Genomic DNA, 16,888 nt, shown 5'->3' on the forward strand with positions numbered 1-16,888 from the left:
TTCTGTTGTAAATGTAGAACATAAGGACAGACAGATGTGTAAATCAACTTTTATAAAATATCTGTTTTACTTTTAATTTCCATTCTCTCACTCATTTTAAGTGACAAACGTCCGTGGTTTCCCTTAATCTGTACACTGTCTCTACTAAAAATTCATTGTTACAATTGTGTTATAATTTGTTGAGGCGCAGAGTGTTGAGACGGACTGGAACAATGGTGGCTCCCTCTGCATAAATAATCTCACGTAGAATCCCACTCCAGCACTTCTCTGTCTCATCGTATCTGTCGGAAAGATTCACATTCCAAGAACATTCTTTTAATCGTAAAATGGAGAGAACTGAATCAAGTAAACACAGTAAGGGAAAACATTTATTTTGTTCAAGTTAGTTTGTTCAAAGCATAACTACACTGAAATCATAAAATACGGAGTGAAATACAAGACATTCAGGTGTCCTGTATTGTGTGAATACTGCATACTTTGAGGCAGGCGAGAGATGAATCAATCACAACCGTCCTTTACCCACCTCCGTTTAACTTACTGCAAGCTTTACATTCATCACCTTTTCATATCAAATAACATCAAATCTACATCATTTGTGGTCATATTACAAACACTCCTTTAACAATAACTGTGTTTCATTTGATTGGAAGGTATAAGCTTCGAATGTACAAAATGATTGAGTATGAAGAATTATGATCATGTGGAACAAAGGAGTTGTCCACATGATGATGTTGTCACACATGTTTTTCATCGTTTTTGGACCAAGCCTGCAGCAAAGGGGATAACTAGGGATGTTTTAATAACTACTCTACTATACTGATAGCCTCCTACTTTATTTTTCATATCTGGAATCAAATTCTGATCACTAGTGAGGGAGCGTGACCTTATGTGGTGAAGCCTTCTTACCTCCAGATGTCAGTCATTTCTGTTGGGACAGGCTCCTCACTGGTTTCACTGGGCATCATGGCAAAGCCCCCCACAGCATACAGGAAGCCCCCCATGGACATCAGACTGAGGGAGCTACGCTCCTGAGGGAACTCTGTAAAGTCAGACCACCTATGCAACACGCACATACAGAAAATGGTGTTCAATTTAATTCAATTTTATTGATACAGCGCCAAATTTCGACAGAAGTTGTCTCGGGGCACTTTACACAAAGGCCACACTCCTCACTTATTCAAAGATGAACTTAGCCCCAAATAAACGCCATCTTAAAGCAGTTGCTATATTACTAGTCTGTGACACAGTCAGGGGTAATGTTCGGTTTCATGGGATGATCATTTGCTACTATTTCCGTTTGATGAGTCATTTCACATATGTGGACAGATGCTACACCTCATAAAAAAAGCTGTTGTCTTACTTGTTGCTGGCGATGTCATAGACCTCCACAGAGCTGGTGAGACCCCTTTCTGTAACTCCCGTCACAACATAAATCTGATCCTTGTGGACTTCAACACCAAACAGGGAGCGGGCTGTCGTTAGGGGGGCCAAGTCCTTCCATTCAAACTTAGTGGGGTTGTAGACACAGACTCTCCTCGTGCACTTCCTGCATCAAAACATTCAAGTTATGTTCCTGGTTTTCTTCCACTTTTGACCAAAGAAGGCAAACAATCCTGATGTGAAATGTTACAATTCCACCTTATAGCTCAAGATTGTGAATACGACTTACTTGCTTTCTGATTTCCCGCCAATAACATAGACAAGCCCTTTGTGTGACACAGTTCCATGGCCGTAAACAACATATGGAAGGGGGTCTGACTCCCCCCATTTGAATGACCTAAAAAAAAAATGCAGTCAAAACACCACTTTAGGTCCTTTCGAATCAACTTTCACAAAATTTGAGTTGTAACCCAAATGCTGTGAGCTATTTTATCCATGGTTGTATAATCATTGTTGAAGGGACACAAATTCTGGGGCAACGTGCTTTTGATTAAGAGAAAAAAAGAAATGAAAGAATAACAGATATAAGGCTTTCTTCGTTCCACTTTGAGGAAACTTTTTTTTTTTTTTTATAGCAGTGAGTGCATAGCAGTAGCGGCATACAGGAAGAATAGGATCAAGACTATGACTGTACAAAATTACAAAACAAGGCCATCCATCCGTGGGTTAATGCCTGGACTTCTCACCAGGGCCAAAATAAGGCCATGTGAGTCAAATATTCTCAATGAGTTTGAATAGGTGAAATTGAAAAACCCACATTTCCCAAAACCTACGATAGTTTGATTTGTAACATCACTGTCTGCACTTACTGTCTGTCATAGATCATGACCGAGTCCAGTACATGCTCCCCTTCCTTCAGTTCCTTGCCTCCAACAACAAAGATGGAGTTCTCCACTTCTGCCATCCCAAACAAGCAGCGAGGGTTGGGTTGTGAGGGCATCCCTAACCATTCGGAACTTATGGGGTCAAACTGGGAACAACATTAATGATGCCAAAGTGGGACAAGGACATTCACTGGAAATGTGCATAAATTGCTAAGATATCAAAAGGTCAAGAGGTCTCTCGGTTGAAATGTTACCTGTAAGAAGTAAGAGCTGAAGGGTTCATCTTGGTTCTCTTCATTGTACAGAAGCCCGCCGACAACAAACACCTGGTTTTCTTTGGTTACCAGACTGCAGTGGTTCTTTGGAATTTCTCGAGAGTCTGACACCACAAAACACTCATTTCCAATTGGTTCATAGGCTACGGTCCCTGTTTCACTGATCATGAGCAGCAAGTCCGTCTCAAACATCCCAAAACGGGGGTTGTTGTTGAGTATTCCTGGCAGATAACCCTCCTCATCCTGGTCACGTCCTTCTCCCCCAGTTCTTTCCAACTTGGGTTTCGGGAGATGACCTCTGTGAGCATCCTTAACCAGATCCAGTTCTTTCTTGATCTCCTGGTTGTACCGGATGTATTGATGGCGTTCCACTTTTTCTTTAAAGTACTCCAAAGGCATCAACCTGAAACGGATGCAGTGCAACAATTCAGGCAGTTCCTCGAGCCTTTTTTTCTCATTGTGTCCGACCCAGTTCATCAGCGATTCAAACACCCCTTCTTCCCGCTCCACATTAAGCGCATCCGAGTTGATGATGAGGGCCAGCTCGGCCGCAGCGAGCTGCAGAAAATCCTGGTCCCTGATTATAACCTGGAAGCGTTCACAGATGAACTCCTGAGCAGTCAAGGCAAGCCTAGGGCAGTCCAGCAGCAGCCCCAACCTGAAGATCGCCAAGCAGTTGCCTAGCACCAGCTTGTCTTGAAGGAAGGACACACAAACGGAGAAGATGGACGGGATCTGGTACATGTTAGCAACCATGAAGATGTCCTGGACGTTCTGTTCTGTCAAATTAATGTCAGAGGTGTAGAGGTAGCGCAAAATCATCCCCATCGTGCCAGGCTCCACATCTTTGAGGATTATATCACGACTCTTGCTCTCCTCCAGGTCAGACAGGAACATAGCCTTGAAGAAGGGGCTACTGGCTGCTAAAACCAAGCGGTGGCAGGGGAACTCCTTGTCCTTGACTTTGAGAACACAGTCCACAAATTTGTCATTCTCCAAGAGGTCACACAGTCCATCTTGAAGAAGGGTTTGCTGGTACATCCGAGGCTGCTCTGTCGGGTCTATAGTCAGAGCAGCCATTTTGTTCTGCTACCTTATCCTGGTTTTGCAGGAAGGAGAAAAGAGGGTCTACTCATTCCCTACAACAGAACAGGACTGCCAGCGCTCACATCCTAGATCATGCTGCTAAGCCTTCACTGGTTGGCTGCAGCTGTCAGTGGCTGTCACTCATCATGGGTATATATAGACAGGATACTCTGAGAGCTGAGGAATCCACGTTGGTGGATCGAAAAGGGGCGGGGAGGGGCAGGGGACCCTACCCACCCATTCACCACGTGGACCCCAACAAACAGCTGAACCCTGAACAGTGTGGACAGCATTTTATATACGGCAGAAAATCTCATCGGGAAATTACTTTGATGTTTCGTCACAGGCTGTTTATATTCATGTAATTCACACAGCCCACACTGACCCAAAGAAAAATACAGTCAGGGTAAAAGAAGCATACTATTCACACACTAAATCAGCTCATGGAAAGCCATTGTTACATAATAGACACCAGGCAAAGCATTGATCGAAGGTTTAATACCGCTTTAATTTATAAGGAAACCAAGTTGTCAGAGAAATGTGTCTGTGTGTGGGTGTAGGGGTGTGCGTGTGTGTCTGTGTGTGAGTGTGTGTTTGTGTGTCTCCTTCCTGGGCACAAAGTAGGTGCCCTTGAGCAAGATGCCAAAACCCCAAACTGTTCAGGGGGCGCAAACATATGACGTATGTGATTGCCAACTGGGTTTGCAACGGAACAACCATTCATTCATTATCCATACCGCTCATCCTCACAAGGGTCGCGGGCGTGCTGGAGCCTATCCCAGCTGTCTTCGGGCAGTGGGTGGGGGACACCCTGAATCGGTTGCCAGCCAATCGCAGGGCACACAGAGACAAACATTCGCACTCACAATCACACCTAGGGGCAATTTAGAGTGTCCAATCAACTTACCATGCATGTTTTTGGAATGTGGGAGGAAACCGGAGTACCCGGAGAAAACCCACGCAGGCACGGGGAGAACATGCAAACGCCACACAGGGAGGCCGGAGCCGGGATCGAACCCACGACCTCTGAACTGTGAGGCGGACGTGCTAACCAGTCGACCACCGTGCTGCCCCCGCCTGTAACAGAACAGTTCAAATTTAAAAAATAGATGCTTGGATGAATAAAGATAGTAGACAATGTCGTATGTCCACAACTCTGAACACCCCTTGAGTAATATTTTCACAACAGACAGTGAATGAAGCCCCAAAAAATCTTGCCAGACCATCTGCACCTACAGAACTGTCATTATGAACTACTCAAATCTGCCCGAAGATACAAGGTACACACTATGCAAATATACAGATAGAAAAAAGTAATTGCTTCATCAGTCAATTAAGTTAATCAACATGGAAAACCAGTACATTGAAAAAAAAGATCCTTTGGAATTGCTTAATTCGAACATCGGTTGCACATGATTAAAATGTGGTAAGCTGATGTAATTTCCCCATGTTTTCCTAAAGAATAAACAAATGATATGTGTTAGTTTTGCACATTTTAATCATGTGCAACTGAAAAGCAAGTACTTTTATTTTCAGTGAAGGACGAGGTGTGCATGCATGGGGAGGACGAGGTATTTTGCTCTAATGTAATGCGTCCAAGGTGCGATGTTGATGTATGATTGCTTCTATGTCTCTTGCTCCATGACAAATTTCTCCTAAGGGAGCCCAATAAAGAGAAAAACCTGAGCTGCCCCATTACCCTGACATGGCTTCCTTGCTGCAAGTGTGTGAAATTTTTGCTTTTGTGGTGTGATGCAAGCAACATGAGCATTACACAGCACAGTGTCAAATGAGTTTCCCTTCAGTTATAAATGCATAATAACAATGGTGATTGTAAATAATTATTTTCAATTTGCTGCATTGACATGAGTAAACCTTTCAGCATGGTGCAATGTGTAAAAAAAAAAAGATTGTAGACTATAGCCTACTGTCAATGGTTTCAATAAAATGTATTGACCTTTTTAAAAAAAAAAAAAAATCAACCACAAGTATAATAATAATAAATAAATATAAATAATAGTGAACAATAGATAATAAAAAGGACAATTTTTTTGGTATTTTTTTTGTAGAAAATGCTTAAAAAATACAACAAGAACAAAAAATAAGAAAATACAAATTCTTAGCAAATGTGTCATCTTTTATAGCAACCGCACTAACTGGAAAGGGATGTACCTGCATGATTCAGAGTCACCAGAAGAGAAGAATAAATTCAATAAGCATTGGTGTGTCTGGCCTTTAAAGGTTTCATTTAATGTCATTATGTGAGTGTAACAATGGTAATCAAATTTGTCTAAACTAGCAAACGCCTGACTCAGTGACATAACAAAATCAACAACTTAACAGATCAAATTCTAACACATTGGAGACAGTGCTGCTCAACTGGCTACTGCATCTCAACTTAACTCTTTGTGCTGCAAGAAAGAGATCATTTCTGGATGGAACAAAACTTTATTTTTTCTTTTGATCAAAAGGCCTATAGAGAAAAAGGCAATGTAAACGTGATGGTAACACAGCAGGCTTTGGGCACAGGAGGATAAGCTTATTGCCCTTTGTGCAAAAAGTGTAAAAGAGGTTTGCAGAAATGTGACTCCTGCAATCAGCTCCCATTGACAAGACAGTGGCTCTCTTTTTCCAGTGGGGACAGTACACATTCAACAAGATCCAACACATTCTTGGTCGATATTACTAATGGACTGAATCATGCTTTGGAACAGATATGAATTAAATACTATTAGCTGCATGCAATGTGGAGGACTCCACAGCACCTTTTATGTTTATGTTTATCTTGCTACATTGCACTCCATCAGTGGCAACTTGGTTTCATGTTTTAGCCCTTTTAAACATTTTGTGGATTTAAGTGTAAGACATTCTCAGTTAGTGTAAAAAACATATGATAATCATAATTATAATTAAACATATGCTTGAATTTGTGTAAAATGTATATAAAAGAAAAAAACATTGAAAACAACTAAGAACTGCCAGTGGTTGTTCCTTCAAATCCTCTGTGCTGATTCATTATTACCTCATTCAAACAATACTTGACAGACTTACACTTTGCAATGTTTGGATACAATCAAAAGTGTACCATCAAAGGGTATTTGTGCCAAACATTGTGATGATTGTCACCAGAAAGTGCACTTAAGGAAACGTCTAACGAAAGCAAAACACTGCGACCTGGCTGTTACAGTCAGTCTGGGTCTGTTCTGGAGGTTGCAGATGAAACAAATGTTAGAAGGCATCGGTTTATTCTGCCTTTTCTTTGCCGCCATCTAGTGGCTTGACTGGCTGCGCATCCTCCAGCAGTGCTTGCTGTCTTTCGTGCTCTTTGACCAGCTGTACGCCGCAGTAGGTCACCAATAGCACAGAGAAGGTAGACAGGGGAAAACCTGAGCAAGAAAAAGAAGAGGCAGTACGTTATCATCCCCCACATGTGTAAAAATACCTGAAAGTGGGATGTAGCATAGTGCATTTTTAATTGGGGTTTTTTAAGGTAAGTACATTACGTTTTGTATTTGTTTACCTGACAACTTCTCACTTTCACCCATTACATTTGAAAACAAGTATCTCAATGTTTTTACTCATTTTACTTTGATTGAGCTCTCAAGGTCTCATAAATTAAATCACAATAAAACAGGAACAGTGGCGACATGTAGCCACCAGGGCGCTTTAACACCGATGGCAACAGATTCAGGGAGGCAAGATATTCCCCATCCAGAGCCTTAATTAAGAAAAAATATTTGATATTGTCAACAACGAGAATGATTTGTGGCAAATGTGTTGTCTTATGCCAGCCTAAAAACACAAGCTTCTGGATGGGAGTAAACTGGTTTGGAATAAAAGTTCAATCGGTGCTAGCTAGCTCTTAAACAGAGACATGCAACTTGAAACATTTTTTTCTCCTTCTTGTCAGTAGTAGCTCTCCGTAAGTTGATAAAAGGGGAAAGTTATTTTGTGTGCATTTTTGTACTAGTAATGCCAAGTTATGGGTATTTTATATAAATGAAAATTAACTTACTTTTTACTTTTGTATTTAAATCCATTTCAGAATAAGTGTAGTAATTCCATTTTTACCAGTCTCTCTCTTTTTTTAAGTATCTTCTACTTACGTATAGGGTGTAAGTACTTTTGCCACCTCTAGATATAAGGTAGGCTATACTATAGGGATTTAGCAGGGGTTTTCCCTACCTTTGAAAATCAGTCTTCTTCCAACCAGTTTGGCAAATTCCAAACTGTTCAGGGAAAGAACATTGTAGAGGACGATGGCCCAGAAATTGGCAGCATTGAACAGACCCCGAATCCTACGTGACATGGCTTCACCCATTAAACCCTACAAAAAAGTATAGTAAATTGCATTTATTTCAAACGTCATGCATACATCATGAGATGACCTTTCTTTGCATGACTGACAGGAGAAATCCAAATCAGAAGAAGAGTCCACATTATGAATCCACACATTTTTTATACCACTTGGGTAAACTTGAGCTGGTTCCCAGTCAATTGCAAGGCACATGTAGACAAGCAATTATTCACACTCACATTCATACCCGTGGGCAATTCAGAGTCTTCAATTCATCTGGCGATAGGGATAAAATACTGACTCCACACAAAGACGTTTTAACGTATATTCAAACTTAGATCCCTTGATTGTGTGGCATAGCCGTTTACCACAATATCACCATGCAGCTAACATTGTAACAAATTGAAATACCACAACAGAAAAATACTGAACCGGCAAAGTTACACGAACTTAACTCACACTCCAAATTTTATGCTATGACAGTACGACTCTATAACGTCAATAAAACAAATTATCAAATGAATAACAATCAATCAAACTAGAGGATTAATATCTTTGTAAAGGCAGAATTGTTGATATTGTTTTGCATAGGATCCCATTAAGCTCTGCTTTTGTTGTGGCTAGTAAGGGTATATTGATTGTGGGTTTGAAGAGTTTCTTGGTTTATGTTACTTACCTCGAAGGTAGAAAATGGCGGAATAGAGAAGAACTTGGCCACCCAAAGCTCAAAGTTGAGGCCGAAGCAGTTAAAGAAGGACCAGATATAAACCACTTCACATGGGCCGAGCCATAGGGTGGTGACGGCAAAGGTACTCATGGTGGCCAGGAGCTCCTTTAAAATTTTATCGTGATCTCCACCAATGTAGTCATAAACATACCTGAGAAAGATCCAATTAAGAATTAATTTGATTATGGTAATAAATGATCTGTGTTAGTGAAAAAAAGGTTCTTTAACAATACTCACTTGCATAGCCAGTCATTGATGCCTCTGTCAAAGTGCCTAAAAAGTAAAATAAATAAATGAATAAATGAAAAATATTCAGTTTAACAAATGTCCACTTCCAATTCTACATCCAATGGGAAACTCATAAGTGTTTGGGTACTCACGTCTCAGCAAAGACATATAGCATTGTGATGCACTTCGGAGGCTGAGGGGGGTCTAGGTGGTCCAGTGTTGCCACTGTGTTAATAACTCCAAACATCACAGCTGCTTTTAACCAGTCATACACCAGGTTGAAGTAAGCCAGACCAGCTGCACAGGTAAATACAAGTGAATTTCCACTAAAATCATATTGCTCATTATTGTGAAATAAAGCAATAAAGAAAAGCATCCATCCATCCATTATCAATACCGCTTATCCTCACAAGGGTCGCGGGGCGTGCTGGAGCCTATCCCAGCTGTCTTCGGGCAGCAGGCGGGGGACACCCTGAATTGGTTGCCAGCCAATCGCAGGGCACAGAGACAAACAAACAACCGCACTCACAATCACACCTAGGGGCAATTTAGAGTGTCCAATCAACTTACCATGCATGTTTTTGGAATGTGGGAGGAAACCGGAGTACCCAGAGAAAACCCACGCTGGCACGGGGAGAACATGCAAACTCCACACAGGGAGGCCGGGATCGAACCCACGACCTCTGAACTGTGAGGCGGACGTGCTAACCAGTCGCCCACCGTGCCGCCAGTAAAGAAAAGCAGTAAACAGTAAATGAAATTGACGGACTCAAGTACTTAAATAAATATCAACAGTAGAAGTAGTAGTAGTTTGTTTTTTTTACCTTTATCATAATAATAGATCAATTAAAAAGCTAAAACATGATCATCTCTGCCAAAGAAGTAATACAATTTTGATCACCACCAGTCACACTGACACTCACTGAATGGGAATCAATCCCACACTAGCCATGCATCTCATCCATGCATCCATTCATTCATTCATTTTCTATACCACTTAACCTGTTAAAATAAAGTGTTCCTAAAATGAATCAAATGAAAAATATACTGTACCATTATTCTTTGTTATGGACTTGAATGCAGCACGATGGCTGAAATACTGTACCAACAAACAACACTTGAATAGAAAGCGTGTGTACAATCACATAATCAGCTCGCTCACCTAGACACCAGTCAGAAAGTTGGGTTACCAACTTCATGTCACTGGGGATTGTCAAGATGTAAAGATAGTGGAAGAAAGCATCCACCGTCAGGATCACTGCCAGGTGCAACACGGCCTTGGTGGTGATGTTCCACATCTCTCTCTCCTTGCGGGTCAGCTTGGTGTTGTTGGCCTGTGGAATCAAACAAATGCCGTTAGGAACCACAGATCTATGTTTAGTGGAAGAATGGCCGGATGAGCTCCCACTCACTGAATATATAGTAATAGAAGGCAAACAACCAAGAGTGATCTAAGCATGCAGTATTGTTTTTATTTATCATTATATTATTATACAGGGTGTTCCAAAAGTCTTGGGCACATTTTGACATTGAATATCTCGGAAACTATTAAGGATATAAAAACGCATCTGGTAAATTCAGAAAGCTTGTAATCTCAATTTTTACATGGAATGCTCAATGTGAGCACCATTGGTCACACGACACACATCAAGCCGATAGTCAAATTCTTGCCAAACGCGTCCCAGAATTGCTTTGTCAAAGGTTGCAACAGCTTCTGTTATTCGTGCCTTCAGCTCATCCACGTCTCTTGGAATAGGGGGCACAGAGATCAATGCTTTCACAAATCCCCACAAAAAGAAATCGCATGGTGTGAGATCTGGAGATCTGGGTGGCCAGGACATGAGATTGTGATCATTCTGCCCAGACCATCCAATCCATCTGTCTGGCAGTGTTGTGTTCAGAAACTGTCTAACCCTGAGGCTCCAGGGCATAAGCACCCATCCGTTATGAATTTACCATGCCATCACACTATGGACTTCCTCTCTGGTGGCTCCTTTCCGAATTTTCGGCGAAATGGACGTTGAACAACAGTCCATCATTCAGTTTTTGCAAATTTAAGCACACAAAACGCCTTTTCTGGTTGAGTGAACGCCATTAATGGGTCTGAAAAAAAATTAAAAAATCAATAGCCTTACAAAAAATGTAATGTAAAGATGAAAATGTTTTTTAAAGCTTTAAAATGGCACAACTGTTATCTTACTACCATTCATAGTTAAGGAGATATGGGGACTTCAATAGGTGCCCAAGACTTTTGGAACACCCTGTATTTTGAAATCAATATTATTATTGATGATAATAATTCTATTACCATATCATTATGATGATGATAATCACCACCGTCATCATCTTTCTCTTCAATTATAAAGACAAAAGATTATCAGAATGATGACAAGATGGTATACTTTATAAGTATGGCGTAAGAAACAAATAGCCTTCCAAACCATACCACATGATTTATAACACATGGTGGAAGGGGTGGCATATATCGGCAGATCACTTTACCCTTTTTACCGTCCGTCCTCCGTCCGCGACCTGGGCACCCTTCCGCCATCGTCACTCCGTCCTTATTCATAAAAATAATCGTCTTCGGACCCAGTCCGTCCTCATCCTTTTAAAGCACTTCAGTCCTTACATTCCGTCAAATCCGTCCCCCGAATCCCGCACTCTAGCCCCCCCCCAAAAAATAAAAATAAAATAATCCAGGGACGGAATGCCCATCTCTGTATATAGGGTTGAATTTGTATTGTGTAAAGACACTCTTCATACTGCCAAAACTACTCAAGACTTTTTGAAGGCAAAGAAAGGGAATATTCTTGAAAATCATCCATTCTGTCATTGACTAAATACTTTTAGACATAACTGTAAGTGCTAGGAGTACTACCTTTAAACTTTAACCTGTTTTGTTAACGCATTCGCTCAACTCTAATAAGGTTACCTGGGCGTGATACTTGTCAAAGGTCATGACAGGTCCGAAGAAGAAGAAGGGGAGGTAGAAGTTGTATTTCAGCAGGTCACAGAATGTGTGATTGCCATCTTTCTTCTCACAGTTCTCCAAAGCAAAGCTCATACAGCGCATGATGGTGAAGCCGCAACCTCCGTAAAAGAGGATATCTTGCAGGTCAAAGGAGCCAGTCACTAATGTTTCCTGCAGGTGTAAATTGAATGATTCATTTACCAAATGACCATTTAGAAATCCTTCAATATGTGGGAAGCGATAATAATACTTACCTGCCAAGAGTTATAGGGCTCCAGCTTGATTGAGGCTAGTGTGGCCAGGCCTGCAGCAAAGCACAGCCATTTCGTCTTGATCATAGCGACGCTGTACAGTATGATGCAGTGAGAGAGAACTAAAGCCATGAAGGTCCAGCCCATCGTGACCAGGACCGCCAAACCACCGTACACACAGAAGATGAGCGATCTGTGCTGTGGGGAAAGAGGAGCAACTATTATCTTGACGCAATGACTTGATCTTTGTATTTTAATGACTTGCGTTAACAAGAAGAATGCTGTTAGTGCCAGAAGAAAAGGTTACACCACAATGGACAAATGTTTAATTAGTGAGGAAAAAAAACCTGTCTATTGACTTTAAGTGAGTCAAATAAATGAAACAACACAAACAACACAAGTGTTATGATGGCAAACATTCACAAGTTTATTAAGGTTACCTTACATCCATCTATACCAATCTTCATTGTCAGCATGAAACAAGACAGAAAATATGTTTAAAACACATTGAAATGTTTTAAATATGGCGGATGTGACAGAATTGCAATTACTTTGACACCTAAAATGAAACGCTACTCGGTGACATTCTGCCCATTCGCATGCATCAAGTCAATACCTAGCAAGTATTCAGGTACGGATAGATTTCAATCAGAATCAAGTGAATGAAACCAAGTTTAATTGTTTATAATATTCAAGGCTTACTATCAGTAGTCAATGATATTATCAGCAGGGATGCAAAGATATCAGAATCTCACAGTACCTTCATGCTATTAAGGCTATGTTATGGAATTATTGCAGGAACTGTCAAAATAATAAAGAACTTGGGGGTTGAGGGGCATAGTGTGTAAAATCAAATGCCAGGAATGTAAGAATAAACATGCTTATTTATTACTACCACCAGGCAGGGTTGGACGGCGGGCACAAAAACATCTGCCCTGTATGGCAAATAGCCATACCAGAAAATGAAGGAAAAAAAAACACCAAAAAAAACAAAAAAAGTTCTTTTGAGTGTCTTTATAGACTGACAATATGAACATCCAGTGTAACAACTGGAAAACAATGTTAAAATGTAATGTCTTTCAACTTTTAACTGACACTATAAATGCGTGTCAACAAGAATAATGGGACCACTCAATAGCGGCAGTGTATTTCTCTTTTGATCCCGTCAAATGCGACAGCATTAGTGCAATAATTGTAAAACTGAGATACCGCAATATTTACCGTTACAGATCGAATTATCAATTAATTGAAAGGTAATACATCTGTTCAAAATACATTACAATATACCCGAGTGCTGGACTTGAATCTACCTTTCGGTCTTATTCAGTGTATTTATGGTTGTCCGTTATTGTATTCTTTTTCTTCTTTGTAATTGTACTGTATTTTTTTAAAACTTGTATGATGTTATGTTTTCTTTTTTTTTTTTACTCTAACATCAAAGTGCCACAGGGACAACAGATACAAATTAGCCATTGGCTGTAATCTGGAATATTTATGGGAAACTGTTCAATTAATATGCACTGTCCCTGTATATTTAAAAAAAAAAAAATACAAAAATACAAATACCGGTACCTAGAAACATAGACAACATGCACACATATTCAATACAAATACAGTATACACAAAGAGGCAAATATACCTGCATGCAATGCTATGCCATGTCAATCCTCATTGTCTCTTGCTACGACACACACATACAGTACAAACATGCATGCACCTTTGGGGCCAGCAAAGTGAAGATTTTGGCAAAAATCACATGGCCGGTGAGAGCAAAAAGAATGTGATTGCGGAATGTTGAGAACCACATCACCCATTCAAAGTCTGCAACATCCTGTGGAAAAGACACAGACTCATTTGGTAAGTACAAACATACAAACAAACACTATCAAGATCATGACTGATAAAATGGGCTGTCACTTGTATAGCGCTTTTCTACCTTGGGTACTCAAAGCACTTTACACTGTACCTCATGTACCTACTGATGACGCAGCATCAGGAGCAACTAGGGGTTCAGTATCTTGCTCAAGGATACTTTGACATGGTCACCATGGCCGGGGATAGAACCCACAACCTCCGGGTTGGGAAACGACCACTCAACCACTGAGCCATGCCAACCCATTAAAAAATGTTTTGAAAATTTTTAAAATAAATAAAAGCAAATTAAAAAAAAAATCCAAGCAGTAAGTTACCATTTTCCTGCCAAAGTAATACCATCCTGGTTTTACACTTTCTTTGAATGCCTTTCTGCTCACATTCTCTGAAAAGAGAACACAAATGTGCAGAATGAATACGGAGCAGGGTGATTTGGACCTTTTCAACTATCACAGTGAATAGTTTGGCTTATTGAAACTGTGAAATGATCACAAACCATAAAAAATTGTAATGTTGTCGTGAATGGAATTACTTTGATATTAAGTATAGCTACTGTATGCAGAGTTCAATGGCTAACAAGCAACAGGCGGAAAGCTAAGCAAAGAAAAGCATGAGATTTATTATGCATTGTTGGATTATTCAGTCAATCTGAAGCGTGAAAGCACTTCAATCAATGAGGCAAAATTACATAATAAAGTCATGGTGATCTTTTGGGCTCTTTATGCAAATGTTACACTGTAAATTGGAACCTTTAGTAAATACTGTGCAATTACAAATGATTAAAAATTGCAATCAATACACTCTGAATCTCGGGGGTGATTTTAATTTATTATATTAAACACAGGAAAAAAAAACCAAGAAATTTGGATGACCATGCAGCTTCCCTGTCGGTTCAACAGCTTTGCTTGATTAGACTAATGGCTGTGAAAAGGGATATCAAACAGGAAAAGCCTCTTACTTCTGGGCACAAAGCCGCACTTCTACTTCCAGGATAAAGAGTGCAGCATGAAGCCCTCGGCTTTTTAACTCCTCTCAGAAGGAGCAGCCATATATGAGCATTTCAAGACAAAATGGGAAAGCTGACAGTACAGGGCACTAATAATGGCTAGCACTGATGTAGAAAAGCACACTGCATTTTCTGTATCATTCATCGCATCACACTAGGGCCATTCACGTCTGTGGGAAGAGTTTACTATTATGCAGAAACAACAGGCATTGTTAACTGTGTGAAAATGGTCAGCAGAGTGTAACTGTGGATTCAGTCTGACAGAATTTCAACCAGAGAGTCATTTAATCACCCTCATATGAATAGAAAGGTATAAAATGTCAGGGTGTGGTGGTACTTAAATCTACTAACCGTAGATGCAGTTAATATGAATCGTGGTTCAAAAAAAATGGTGCATGTTACGATGATACAGTATGTTCAACCACTCACCGCTTGAAGCCTCAACTATCCAACTGGCAGCCCAGGCCAAGGCCCCAGAGAGTACGGCAATGTAGAGATACAGCTCATATCTGGGGAGGCCAGCCTTGATCCCCATGGTGGATCTTCACAGAAGAGGCCCCAGTTAAACAAAACATTAAACACACGACATTATGAAGACTGAACTATGAAAATGAAACATGAAGCTGGGAAAATACAAGAGAGCGTTGTGGGGTGTGACAACTGACAAATTACACCACCAACTGAATATGAGTGGGCACGTGTGGCGAGTTGTATGCTACAAATCAATAGTTTCCAGCAACACTTTATCAATACAACAAAACAACAACAACAACAACAACAGTATTTCAGGCTACTTGGTCATGAATGACATTTACAAACACATGATGATGTTTAAGGGTGCACTTGTTATTGTCACATCCAGACTTTCCACAAGTTGACATTGCACTGTTAAGCCTTTCGGAGTGATAGGACTGTTACTTAAATAGGATTGCAGGGCTCTGGCTCCTTGGAATCAGCATGGTCAGCTGCGCAACCTTACCTCTCTCTCCTATTATAGCCCGAGCAGTTGGTGTGCAGCTGCAGTGCTATGTGATCTGAGCCGCGGCTTCTCTTCACTCCACTTAGTAATGACAGGAATGATCAAGAGTGGTGCGTCCATTTGCAGGATTGAGTTATTCTTGATGTGTTATTGTACTTTATGCTTAAGTTAAAGAGTGCTAGATAAAAAAAAAAAGTATCCTTGCTGCACAATGCCAAGTAACCATGGTTAAGCAGCAGGAGTGCCGCAAAGTGCCCTGCATACAAACTGTGAGTACGTGTTTTACTGCTGTATGCAAAGCTTCGAGCACACCAGCTTTAATTTCATCATTACTGTACAAGACTTCACTAACCTTGTGTCCGCTTCACACAGCCAATAGAGACCGTCTCCTCGAAATGGAGAAGAAATAAAAGAAAAGGGGGTGGAGGAAGGAGGCTAGATCATCCGTCTTGAGGGGGCTTGCTGCTTGCTGCCTGCATTTGCCAACCTCAGCCAGTCAGGATGTTGCAGAACTCAACGAATGGAGGAGGTTGACGAGGGAGGAGGTGGAGTGGGGGGCTATATTTATCCACCACTACTGCACCGCAGAGAGGGGTGGTCCATTGTTGGCTCAGTAGAGAGCAACCAAACACTCAGGGACATTCACAGTGGTTAAAATGAGGGGAAGAGCAGGTGCATCAGTCAATTGCATCTATTCAGAGATGCATCACTGGTCCTTCAATTGTACATATTTATATTGGATAGGTGGGTGGAAATACACATACAATATAACAAACGGTTATTTCAATGCTATCTCATGCCACTTTATCATTCAAAAAAGTTGTAGTTTTGGTGCTGTATAAATGCATATATATATATACATATATATATATACATATATATATATATACATGTATAAATATGCATATATATATGTATGTATTAATGTA

At 40.5% G+C, this 16,888-nt stretch overlaps 2 protein-coding genes across 6 annotated transcripts; both read right to left on the reverse strand.

Annotated features, from left to right (window-relative positions):
- Nucleotides 1-71: 71 nt before the first annotated feature.
- LOC147140587 (kelch-like protein 40a) lies at nt 72-3,623 on the reverse strand. The gene is made up of 6 exons (XM_086043046.1): nt 2,519-3,623; nt 2,250-2,410; nt 1,670-1,777; nt 1,361-1,546; nt 907-1,056; nt 72-281 (listed from the first exon to the last, which is right to left on the reverse strand). The coding sequence occupies exons 1-6, from the start codon at nt 3,617-3,619 to the stop codon at nt 170-172; spliced, it is 1,818 nt and encodes a 605-aa protein (XP_085899172.1). The 5' UTR covers nt 3,620-3,623; the 3' UTR covers nt 72-169.
- Nucleotides 3,624-6,059: 2,436 nt separating this feature from the next.
- hhatla (hedgehog acyltransferase like, a) lies at nt 6,060-16,669 on the reverse strand. Of its 5 annotated transcripts, XM_086044105.1 has the most exons (13): nt 16,312-16,669; nt 15,410-15,522; nt 14,292-14,359; nt 13,820-13,933; nt 12,543-12,563; nt 12,106-12,300; nt 11,813-12,022; nt 10,040-10,211; nt 9,030-9,174; nt 8,887-8,922; nt 8,599-8,800; nt 7,811-7,952; nt 6,060-7,011 (listed from the first exon to the last, which is right to left on the reverse strand). In XM_086044105.1, the coding sequence occupies exons 2-13, from the start codon at nt 15,513-15,515 to the stop codon at nt 6,869-6,871; spliced, it is 1,554 nt and encodes a 517-aa protein (XP_085900231.1). In that variant the 5' UTR covers nt 15,516-15,522; nt 16,312-16,669; the 3' UTR covers nt 6,060-6,868. The 5 variants fall into 5 exon arrangements, with proteins under 5 accessions (XP_085900231.1, XP_085900234.1, XP_085900233.1 ...); XM_086044108.1 differs by lacking the exon at nt 12,543-12,563; XM_086044107.1 differs by having other exon boundaries at nt 15,410-16,669.
- Between the last annotated feature and the right edge of the window lie 219 nt (nt 16,670-16,888).

This window comes from Filicampus tigris, chromosome 10, assembly GCF_054856515.1.
Source record: "Filicampus tigris isolate MCC_2025a chromosome 10, RoL_Ftig_1.0, whole genome shotgun sequence".
Taxonomy (NCBI): Eukaryota; Metazoa; Chordata; class Actinopteri; order Syngnathiformes; family Syngnathidae; genus Filicampus; species Filicampus tigris.